Source organism: Mesoplodon mirus, assembly GCF_964341445.2.
Source record: "Mesoplodon mirus genome assembly, chromosome: 4".
In the NCBI taxonomy this organism is placed as follows: Eukaryota; Metazoa; Chordata; class Mammalia; order Artiodactyla; family Ziphiidae; genus Mesoplodon; species Mesoplodon mirus.
The window spans coordinates 75,575,609-75,588,228 of record NC_138979.1 but is presented as its reverse complement, the minus strand read 5'-3'; the positions used below and the strand labels follow the sequence as shown (position 1 = coordinate 75,588,228).

The window sequence follows — 12,620 nt, the reverse complement described above, 5'->3', positions numbered from 1 at the left end:
GAGACTCGGAGAGGCCAAATCACTTATCCGGGTCACTCAGTCAGTTGTCAGAGCCAGGAATGCCAAGTCTGTTGAATCTGATGCCAAAGTCCAGGTTCATCAATTCTATTCTGCAGGTCCCAGGAAGAAATGAGAGAAGCAAAAGGCCATCAGTTGATGGGAGTCTGGAATGCCAGGATAAGCAGTTTTGATTTAATACAGGAGGTAAGAAAAGACTACTTTTTTGATGAGGGGAGTTATATTTTTAATCTTTGTAAACACTTGAGTTCAGTTAATAATTTAAAAATAAGAGGAATAGTAAAACAAGGGGAAATAAATGAAAGATAGGGCCGTGGGGAGGTACAAAACAACTAAGGAAGGGAGGTTCTTGGCAGCCTTCGGCTGTGTGCCTTCGGCTGTGTCCCCTCGGTGACAGAAACCAGCGACTGATTAGAGAAACAGTCAAGCGTGAGCCCCGCAGGGAACAGCCAGACAGAACGAGGGCACGTACTTCACAAACCACCTTCACGGAAGGCACATCCCCCGTTTCCTACAGGGGAAAGCTGGACAGCTGCATTGCAGGCAGACCTCATTTTACTGTGCTTCACTTTACTGTGCTGCACTTTATTGCATTTTTTTTACAAATCGAAGGTTTGTGGCAACCCTACGTCGGCGTCATTTTCCCAACAGCAATTGCTCACTTTACATTTTTGTGTCACATTTTGGTCATTCTCGCAATATTTCAAACTCTTTCATTATTATTACGTTTGTTATGATGATCTGTGATCAGTGATTTTTGATGTTACTGTTACAAAAAGATTACTATGACTTGCTGAAGGCTCAGATGATGGTCAGCTTTTTTAGCAATAAAGTGTTTTTCGTTTGGTTGGTTGGTTGGTTTTTTGTGGTATGCGGGTCTCTCACTGTTGTGGCCTCTCCCGTTGCGGAGCACAGGCTCCGGACGCGCAGGCTCAGCGGCCATGGCTCACGGGCCCAGCCGCTCCACGGCATGTGGGATCTTCCCGGACCGGGGCACGAACCCGTGTCCCCTGCATCGGCAGGCGGACTCTCAACCACTGCGCCACCGGGGAAGCCCCAATATAAGTGTTTTTAATTAAGGTGTGTACATTGTTTTCTTAGACATAATGCTACTGCACACTTAACAGACTACAGTATAGGGTAAATATAACTTTTCTATGCACTGAGAAACCAAAGAATTCGTGTGACTCTCTCTATTGCGTTATTCGTTTTACTGCAGTGGTCTGGAACCTGCGCAACGTCTCTGAGGTCTGCCTGCACTCACATCCTCACAGTAGCCCGCCAGGAATATTAACTACTTGCCACCAGGGAATTCACAACTCCAGGATGTTTTTCATTTGCTCGCAGGGTTATTGGAAGTTACTATGATGGATTCAATCAGCTTACCAATAATTAACTCATACACGGGCTTATCAAACAGCTCTGATCCCTTTAGCTTCCATCTAACCACACAAACACAAGGCCTTCACAAATATAATTGGAAAATTATAAAGGAACCAGGGACAGCCTTCTCAATGGTCACGGCGAAGCACATGACTGAAGTGGCACATGTGTCAAAGCTGTGAAGAGGCTCTATGGTACCATCGGCTGCTTCAGAGTCCACATGTTTCAAGCCACAAGAGGTGCATTTACATATCGTGCCTGCTTCAAGATACCAGACTAAAGAGCATGAGGTGTGGATAACACCTGAGCGCTTTTTGGAAATCACGCAAAATTGCAGCAACCATCATAGAGCCCCAGCAGCAGGAAAACATTTGGAAACTTTATTTAAAGCTCTATGAAATATAAAGAAAGGTCCAGAGTGAGATTTCTTGGAGCTTATGAATATTTATTATAATACATTCTTGAAAGCAATCAAAAAATTAAGTACACTAGAAATAGGAAACAGATTTATAAGGGTCAGTCATATATTTATATTTTGCAAATTGCAGTTAAAGACCTATAACCAGAATATTGTTAAATGCCAAAAAAAAGGCAGAGGAGAGGGCTGCTGATATTTGGACATTTTCTTAAAACTGGCAAATGATATTTTCAGAGTTTTTTGACAATCTGTTTCCCAAGGAGTGCACATCCTGTTACTTTCACTAACCTGGTGCCAGCTGGAGTCACAAATTCAAGGCAATGTCAAAGGCCTGGGGTTATCATAGTCCCTTTGTTCAACCAGGGCTTGACCTGACAGGAACAGGAGATGTCCTGAACCTTGACCAGAAAGCTCTCACACACAGCTCAGCCACCCCCAGCCCTGGAGCAAGGAGGAGGCTTCGCCAACATGCCAAAAACTCCCAGACAGCTAGCTAAGCACACTCGTGTCTCAGATTAGTAACAAGAGAAGCGTTAACAACAGTCTACATGGTGAATAACATTCCCCAGTCAAGGAGGTCACCTTGGGCTTTGTGACACCCATCGAACAGGGAATCCTCTGACTACAAACCCCAGATGGATATGAGGTGTTTAAGGCAAAAGTCCACCTCCAGGGGAGCTGGAGAGCTGAAAGAGGCCCCTTTGCAAATTGTAGTTAAAGACCCATAACCCCAAACTTTCACCAGACACCATGACACTGAAAGAGGGCTAACTCACTAAGGGTTTTTTTTTTTTTTTTAATTTCTTATTAGGAAAGCAATATATGGGAATTGTAGGAAATCTGTAAAACACATTAAAGTATAATAAAGGAGTAAATTTCTAAATAGGATTGAATTTGAATTGGGACTCCCTTGAGGTCAGAGACGAGGAGTTTGCTTCCAGCTCACTGGTGGCCTGGGCTCCAGGTGGACTGATAGGCTGGAACCCTCTCCAACCTCACACTGCTCACTGCCAACAGCCCCAGACCCCTGCCCTATATGCAACTGAGCACAGCCATCCACGTGTGCTCAGAGCACTCACTCCAAGAAGCTGAAATTGGTCAAAAACAGGCTCTTCATAATACAGAGGGAGAATAAATGAGTTACAGATTATATAAATTTCACCACCAGAAACAAAACCCCACTGGATAATCACCTTGCAAAAATCCCCTACCCTACACCAGCTGACCATCAGAGGCTTCATTTCCTCATCTGTCTGGCAGGGATAAGAATGGTCCCTGTGCTTCGCAGGGCTGCGGTGACACTCCAACAAAAGGGCTCCACCCTGTGCACACAATGTTATTAATAAGAACAGTAAGTGCTACCCTTAAAAGCAGCTCTGAATACTGCCACTATGGGCAAGAAGGTGTCTGGTGTCTTCAATACAAAAATCAATGTGTGTCAATAAACAGAAATCATAATGCCTTACCAGATCTCTGAGAGCTGAAAGTAAATCAGTTCTGCCTTGATGTCCTTCTAAGGCCAGCCGAAGAGTACAACCATCATTTCTGAGGTGTTTGATTCCATTTGTTGTAAACAAATCAGAATCCTTGTTTATTAAATTGATTAATAACTACCAACCTGTCTTTGTGTCCTGGGGATTAACCAAGACCAAGATTTTATGTTGAGGTTCATCACAGTGCACAGTGCAAAAGCAAACAGACGAAGCTTCAAGTTTAACCTGAAAAAATAGTAAAATCACCATTTTGTTCTGTCACCACAGTAAGGGCACAAGAAACTGCTTAACAATTAAATTAGCACAATATTCACTGAAAGAACACTGTTGCACAGAAGTAAATTTGACAGGACGGGGCTTCCCTGGTGGCACAGTGGTTAAGAATCTGCCTGCCAATGCAGGGAATACAGGTTCAAGCCCTGGTCCAGGAAGATCTCACATGCCGCAGAGCAACTAAGCCCATGTGCCACAACTGCTGAGCCTGTGCTCTAGAGCCCACGAGCCACAACTACTAAAGCCCGCGTGCCTAGAGCCCGTGGTCCGCAACAAGAGAAGCCACCACGATGAGAAGCCTGAGCACCACAATGGAAACCCAACACAGCCAAAAATAAAGTAAATAAAAATAAATAAATTTTTTTAAAAATTGACAGGATGGAGGCAACATGAAAATGGAAACCTTACCCACTCTGAGCTAAACACTAGGGCAATCTGACAACGGCCCTTCCTCTATCTCCCACCCAGCAAACCTGCTCTTCCCCTTGCTCACCTGTCTGTCCATCCAAGTAATGACTGAACATTTCCTCAGCTGACCCCCTTGCAGTCTCTCCTTCCATTCACTTCCTGCCCCAGCAGCCTTCCCCACCCGAATCCCCGTCGGGCCTCCGCCTGTCAAAGCAGAAGGCCACATCCCAACCTCAGGCTGCACCTGCCAAGCCGGCCTCAACTGTCCCCCTGCAGCCACTCTATGCAAACAGCCTAGACAAGCCTGCGTCCACCCGCAATGCCACTCAGGCTGCCTGCTGCCCTGGCTCGGATCCCTGCAAGCAGCCTCAAGAAACCCACACCCTCTCTGGGCCCTGCAGTCTCAGCTCTGGCTCTGAGGCAGCCCCGGGGGGAAGACCTCAGTGCCCAGCACCTGTTTGCTCATGACCACAAGGAATACCAAGCAGCACATGCAGCGTCTCTGATGCTGGGCTGCCCCAGAGCCTTCTCTCAAGCACCCACTTGCCAAGTTCTGTTCCCGGCCATCGAACCCACTGGCCTCAGCTCCCAAAGCAAAAGGACAACACGCTCCACTCCAAAGTCTGTTTCGAAAACTGAGGAGAGTGTAAGAAAATGAGAAAAGGACGTGTTGGCTGAGTGAGGCAGGCAGGCTGCTTGTAAAAGTTTACAGCAGGCCTCCTTGGTTTCAGAGAATTGTTTCTTAACAAATCCTGAGACCCATAAACATCTTGGTGGCTCCCAGTCTTCAAGTCACCTTAACGAAGAGTCCCCCAGCTGGCTCCCCGTGGTGGTTATATGAAGCACAATTCACCCATCAGACGGCCGTTACAAGGCCATTAAAAACAATATGTACAAAGCATTGTATCAACATAGAAAGATGCTTATTATAGACAATATTATACTCTGAGTGTGATCTGAATGTTAAAAAAGCATGCCCAGAAATAAAATCCAATGGAAACACAGCAAAATGTTCATAGCAATTAACATGGGTGATTTTATTTTCTCTGTCCTTGGCTATAGTTCCCAAATAGTATACACTGAGCATATACTGTTCTATAACCAAGAAAAATCAGTAAGTATTATTGTATTTTAAATATGATAAGACAATTTCAAAACTGAAAACAGAGTTAATTATGAAAAGAAAAGACTTTGAGGAAGACCAGAGTGATGTGGTGTGGTACATCCTTGTCTTTTTTGTTTGTTTGTTTAAAAAAATTTCTCTGGTTTAAAAAGAAAAGTTAAATTTGCTAAAAACAATGAGGAGGTCCATCATCATCGCAAATCAGACTATTTCAAAACCTGCTAAATGGTCGGAAACCGCTACCATTTCTTAATTAATTGCTAAAATGGTAGGAAACCAAATGATTATTTTCAGGACTCATTTTTTAGAAGGGGGAGAAGTAAATAGGTAGAAAGATATTTCAGCATTTCTATCACATTAAAACAACTTGGGCTTCCCTGGTGGCGCAGTGGTTGAGAGTCCACCTGCCGATGCAGAGGACGCAGGTTCGTGCCCCGGTCCGCGAAGATCCCACATGCCGCGGAGCGGCTGGACCCGTGAGCCATGGCCACTGAGCCTGTGCGTCCGGAGCCTGTACTCCGCAACGGGAGAGGCCCGCATACAAAAAAAAAAACAAAACAAAACAAAACTTAATTTTAGTAACTGTCTTATTTTATTATGTTTTTGCTAATAACACTAAAATTATTCTCTCTGTGAGCATACTACATATTGGGGGGTTTTGTTGTTAAGTGACGTAATCCATAAATAAATGTGAAATAAAATCAGATAGATGACTGAAACTGCACCCTAAGGTACTTCAGCGCTAACTCTTGTATTTTGCCACACTTCTCAGATTACCTAGCATTCCCCCCGTCCCCGACTCCATCCAACAACCCTGCAGCCCACCAGCCCCACAGTTCCCCAAGAGTAAGCCCCTAGCCTTGACTGAGAGCTTGCTTGCTTTCTGGTTTAGCTGTCACTAGGGGGCGCTGAAAGCGTGGGAGTACAGCCACCTCCCTCGGCAGATCAACAATAAGGAATCACCCATGGGAGCTGGATTCTTCCAGGAGTTAATTACAAACTAGCATCTCCAAAATCTCAAGGAAGCCACACTATATGAACTGTACAAGCCATTGTTTTAATTAACTCTGGAACAACTTCAATACAGCAAAATAAAACCCTGTCTTCCTCAACCAACTTTGCCTGCCAGAGAGCAACGATTTCTGTTATGAGTGAAATCTTATTCGTATAAAACAAGAAAATTTTGCCTCTTTCAACAGATCAGCCTCAAATCTGAAAATAAGGTAACCAATTTAGGTACAGCCCAAGACGCACATATTCTTTTTATTTACTTCAGGGGATGGGGGAAGGCCTTAAAAATAACACAATTATTAAATTTCACCCACAATCCCACTGTCCTAACAAATAGTTTTCATTTCTGTTTTCTCCCAGTCCATATTCAAAATTCAATCTTATCATTGCTAAAAATCGTAATTGATATAACTTCATTCCAAGTCAGAAACTTTTAGGACTAAGTCAAACCTTAGAGACTAAAGGCCAGTCAATCCCCTCATTTACAAATGGGAAAACTGAGGCCAGTCAGGCAACACACACAGCATCTCATTTAATCCTCATAACAACAATATGAAGTAAGCACTGTTATTGTCCCAACTTCTGAGATGAGAATAGCAAGAGCAGAGAGGTAAAGACACTTGCTCAAGGTCACACAGCTATTAAGTGGTAGGCATGGGATTCACAGTAGGCTATTTGGCTGACTGCTTTATAGAACTGGACTTATCCTCAAGACCTCAGAATCCCAATCCAGGATTCCTTTTGCTTCTCAAAGTGGAATTATTCTAGTATTCACTCCAGAAGGATTTTTTTTTAATCTGTAATACTCTTTCACTAACATTCGCCTTTTTAATAACTTAGATTGTACAGAACTCTCCACCAATGAGGAAGATCACACATACCTGCTCCCCAGTGGGAAGAGAGAAAACCTCTGGTGAGGGCCATGCTCCCTCTCCAAGAGTGTCACAGTAAGCCAGAGCCGCTTCCTGATGCCCAGCAGGGTCATCTTCCAAAATATCCACTGGGTAAATGCCTGCTAGGGGAAAAAGAAGGCAAGAAATGACATGAGCTTTCCTCTCTCATTGAAATAAAAGTCACTTATTTCTTGAATATGAAAAGAAAAAAGCAGCCAATTGAAACTTGCTTTAAAAATTCTGTTCACCTATTTTTTTTTTAAGTGAAAAAGAAAAGAGCAGTGTAGCAGCAGGAACCAAAAGAAAATAGAAGACATTCCTGATGGTGGGGTTGGCACCAACCCCAAGGAGACATGAGGTCTCCTTGTGAGACATGAGGTTCAATGTGAACCCTCTTAGACCACTGCAGAAACTTCCTTTCATACCCCCTAACTATCAAATGGTTTCCCAAGTATTTTCTAGTAGTGTCCTCCACCACAGCCACATGTACAAACAGGTACCCTGAGAGCTGACCCCAGCTGCTTAGAACCTTGCTAACTTTGACAAAATCCAGCCTGAGTTTTTAGTTTGCCAGCTTACATTTGCCACGAAGTTAAGATTTGTCAATTCTTCTCCTTTAATTGGACTGCTTTATTGTAAGAGAGTTTAAACGTACTAGTTAGTATGAACTATAAAACTACATGTGTAAACCGACATGGCCATTCACAGATAGACTATTGTACAGATTAATTTGCAAGTTATCTCCCAGCTCTACTCAGCGTCTCTTTCTTATCACCACACTTTTAGAGGAAAATTATATCCTCGAATAATCATACAAATTTAGAGCATCCAATTCAGCTTGGAAATGGCAGTTAGTTTTCCCTTGAGATGCTGGCTCATCTCTGGCTGGCACATCCCTGAGTGGGAGGGGGCTCTGTAGCTTCTGCCCTTCCATGGTCCCCTCCTCTGATGCATTTCTGGGCCTCTTATGGTGGGAAGGGTGCCAAAGCGGCTGTCTTCTTCTTCTTCTTCTTCTTCCTCTCCTCCTCCTCCCCCTCCCCCTCCTCCCCTCCTCCCCCTCCTCCCCCCTCCTCCCCTCCTCCCACCTCCTTCCCCCTCCTCCTCCCCCCTCCTCCTCCTCCTCCTCTGCCTCCTCAAGGAAGATAAGCCTGCGCATAAACACCCACTGAAATAACAGCTTCCTACTTTTTCTCAGAATCTCCATTCCTTCTGCAGCCACTTTTGAGGGAACGGAGACTGCTCTTAGCAGCAAAAAGTTTCATGTCTCCAGTTCACCAAGCTTGCCTATGACGAATTTTACTGCTGTTGATTGGGGGCAGTGCTCATAGAAAACAGAGGATGTCAAGAGCAGGGGTGGACTAGGCCTCAGTCCTGCATGAGCCCCTCCCCCTGCCCCTGACTTTTCATGGTGAAAACGTCACCAGCACACACAGAGTGGCAAAGAGACGAGTAAATACACTCTCCCGCTATTCAATTTTTTAAGTATTTGAGTGTGAAATGCATACCAAAAAATTACAACTATAAATGCACTGATTAAAATGTTTCAAATAAAGACATGAAAAATTAACAGTCCATTCAGTGACAATGAACAGTCAATGATGAACTCGGGGGTCTCTTTCTAAACAAGGTTGTGCCTCTAGGTAGCAGGGATATTCTGCTGTTCAAGGCACACACTTATGGTGTGTGTGTGCATGGGTGTTTTCTCTCTATACACACACATTCAAGGAAGCCCAGGCTCCTTCTCACTGTGATGGGCCAGGAAGCCCCCAGCAACTGATCAGACACAGCCCTCAAGCTGAACCTCTATGCCCTCCCTACTCCTTACTGGGCCCTCCAGGCATACAGCTCAAAGCCAATGGATCCAAGCCAAGCCAGATTGTTCCTTGCTCAGGAACCACTTCAAACCTGCCACCAAACCCTCAGCCTGCATCACCTACCTCCAATCGTCCTGACGCTCTCAGTTCAAGGCCTCAGCATCTCACAATAACCTCTGGCCTCACCCCTTTCCACCCATCCTTCCTCCACCTGCCACCAATAAAAATACTGTAGCTATACCGTGGCCCCAGGTGCCAGCAGGTTGCTGAGCGCTCCACACCTTGTATTTCACTGAGTCCAGCCTAACTCCAATTTACAGAGGAGAAAACTGAGGCCTGAAGAGGAGACCATTTGGCTAGTCAATGGCAACACCAGGGCATGAAGGTCCATCTGATTTCAGAACGTGTAAAACACTCAGATGATGTTAGTGACCCCATCCAGACAGTCTCCTCTACCAAGCCTCGAAGGCCCTTTACAATCCCCTGCCCCCTTCCTCTGCAGCACCCCTACTGTCCAGCTCCTTCTGCCTTGCCATCTTCAAGGCCCATCTCAAACTCTAGCACACCCGACGGCCTTCCTGGAGCCCCAAAAGGCAAGGGCTCTGTGGGTTATTGAGTCCCGTGTTCGAATCCAGCTTGGCTTAGGATGGGGATTGATACACCTTGGCCACTTCCCCTGGGCTGCAGGGCCTCACACACCTGAACTAGGCCTTTCACATTGGTCAGCAGGTGAGGCAGCCTCACCCCACCAGGAATGTGAAGACTCCCTCCAGGCACACTGGGTGCTTGTTCTCTCCTCTCCTGGCCCCAACACCCCTCGCCAACAAAGGCCTCTCCCTATGCCTTTCTCATCCTGAGCACTTCGGAAATGTGGGTGGCTGTTTAGCTGAGCTCTCTGTTCAAACTGCTATTCATCCAGTTGGTCTAGTGGCTTCCCACAGGTATGAAAAAAGATTCAGTGCACGTTCAAATAAATTAAGAAAAACATACTGGGAAGTGGGCTGCTTCAGCCCTAGGGCACCTGACTCATGCTGCTTGATTCTCCCATGAAAGCAACTTCAATAGCTACCTTTCTCCAGACACCCCCAGGAATGCAGTCTTACGGAGCAAGTAAAGATCCCACCTGGACTTTTACTCTCTGGCGCTGGCCCTGTGTCTTGGGAGAGATGTTTGCCAGAGGCAAGCCTTCTGTCCGCTCCAGTGAGGTTGAGGGCTGACTGACAAGCCTTATCAATGACCACACACACACACACACACACACACACACACAGCTGAGACCTCTGCTGACAGGGGACTGGAAGGATAGCGTAATCGTCCACGTTTTGCGGAGGGGCACAGGGTGGGGTACCTCACCCAAGACCACTGGGCCTAGGGGCCTCTGCCTGGTTCCCCCAGAGACTGCCACAGCTTGCCTGGCATTGGCTCTGGCTGAGTGTGGTCAGGAGAAATGCAGTGAACGTATTTTGCTTCTTGTACACCATGAAATCATTTCCCTGGCCGCATATGCTGCTGGAGCTGTGAGAGCCCCTCAAAGAACCTGACAGACAGTATTCCCAGGGCACCCTGGCCCCTCAGGGCTCTCCTGCCTTGCAGCCCAGGGGCGGGTCCCTGGGGGTCTTCTCAACAGAAGCCCAGCAGAATCCATCAGCCCGATAGCGTGAGCATGGGGGCTGCATCAGGCCTGCCTCTGGGGATAAATTAACCCTCCACGAAAAGGAATTTCCAAAGATCTCTTAAAGGTTCCCTTTTAAAACCTTTCAGCTGAGCCAGACCCCTGCACCCCAGGGAAAGGGCCCCCCAAGCTGGCCGGGGACAGGAGGAGGCTGCTCCAGCCTTTGGGGTTTTAATTCCTTCTCTTCTCTCTGGGGAAACTGCCCCATCAGAAAAGTTCGGGCAGACTCCTTACACGGAAAATGTTTGGGTTAGCTTTCTGGAAAACTGGGTGGGAGTGAAAAAAAAAAGGGAGCTGCTTAAGGCAGGAGAGGGGAGGCGGCATCCAATGCTTCCCCAACCCAGGACGGACACACACACACACAGACACACAGACACAGACACACACACACACAAGACCCCGCCTCCATTGCAGGGAGGAAGGAAGCCCCGCCCCCGCCCACCCGCCAACCACAAGGGCACATTTGGGCCTTGCAGAGGGGCCCTCGGGAAGTAAACAAGTCTGGGGCGTCTTCTGCACGCGCCGGAGACCAGCCTGGCCGCCGAGCTGCTGATGGAAGGCAGACTCGGGCAGGAGCTTCCAGATGTGAAATGTTAACAGGCTTTAATGGTTTGAACCCAACAGGAAATATTTTTCCAAAGCCAAAAGAATGTAATCTTTTCAGTACAATGCAAAATGCTTTTATGAGAAACGGCACACAGTTGAAATGATAATTCATTGCAGACAGTAAAGAAATTGAAATCCCCCAACGAACCCCGATTTTAAGAATTCACTTTAAGCATAAGTTGGTTGTGGTCACCCGAAAAACAAAAGCAGAGGTCTATCTTAAAGCATTGTTCCAGGGAAAACGCTGAAATCATTCAGGATCTTTGTACCAAATCTTGAGTTTCCAGCGTACAGAATTTTTTTATTTTTGCTTTTCTTTTTCACATAAGCTATCTGGTTGTTTTCTTCACAAAATAATTTGCTTCTAAAAGGAAATTATTAGAAGAAGGAATCCTTATTATATAAGAAATATGCTGAGGGGGGTTAAGTGCCTAATTCTGAGCTTAGCAGAGAGCTTGGAGCCTAGTTTCTAACCAGAGAGAGGGCATCAAACAAGAAGTGTCTGAACCCAGGTGTTTTGCACACCCACGGTGGTAGGGTAGTGCCTAAAGGGAGAAGATTTCCAAATGCCACCTCAATGGCTCAGAATTCAGCACCAGGAATTCATCAGGGTCCCTGGCTTCCAGAGAGGCATGCACTTCAAAGCTGCCTGCTTTAAGAAAATTCAGTATTCACAAATGCAAACTTCATCCTGACCCTCCAAAGCATTCACCACAGGATGCCTTAAAACTGAGAACTACTCTTAAAGTATGATTACATTTAGTTTTTTTTTAAGAGGGCCAAAGAATCCTACGTTCCTGACTTCCCTTGTTTCATGCATTTTCACACATATATTCTGTGGAACACTAGCTTCACAAGATTTGCTGTGGAAGGAGCTTTCTGAGGCCAGCAAGTTTGGAAAAGGGGACCTGCTGTGATGCTGAGAGCTCACTGCTGGGGGTTGTGTGTGCCTATCAGCAATCTGGACATTTAGAAACCCTGCAGCAATGAGATTTGATTAATCCAGCATTTACTTCCCAAACTTATTTAACTAGGGACCCCCGTCTGAGAACACTGATGGACAGATGACAAACAATATCTTAGAGAAGAGTGCTTTGACATAATGTCAGGGTAAGAGGACCCATCACTATCAGACAGATAGCAAATATGCAAATACCTGGAGCTCAAGGACCACAGGCAAGGGGGCCGTGGTGTCAGCAGAACAATCCTCCACATAGAGGAGAAGAGAACAGAAGGTGAAGCAAATACACACTTGGATATTTTTGTTGGTTTTTGAAGAGCATCTGATTGCCAAAATATTCTTAGCAAAGAATTGAAAAAAATGTTGGAAGACAGAATGTAGAAAATGTTAGAATTTCTGAGCAGATGAGCAAAGTTGTCAGGGAACGGAGGAAGCGCTGGGAGAGGTCTGCAGGTGGTGGCAGGGTAGGTTTCATTACTGGTAACTGACAGGGAGCCTGTTGCTCTGTTATCACAGATTTAGTACCGGCCAACTTGCAACTTGTCAT

The 12,620-nt window shown here is 45.9% G+C and overlaps 1 protein-coding gene across 1 annotated transcript in view; it reads right to left on the bottom strand.

The window, feature by feature from the left end:
• Nucleotides 1-12,620, bottom strand: part of LOC309802504 (protein FAM169B-like) — a gene marked incomplete at its 3' end in the record, with an annotated part of 84,909 nt that overhangs the window by 56,076 nt on the left and 16,213 nt on the right. The window contains 2 exon segments of the mRNA XM_082618106.1: nucleotides 3,438-3,537; nucleotides 7,009-7,142. Of these exon segments, the coding sequence (XP_082474232.1) occupies nucleotides 3,438-3,537; nucleotides 7,009-7,142 (234 nt within the window).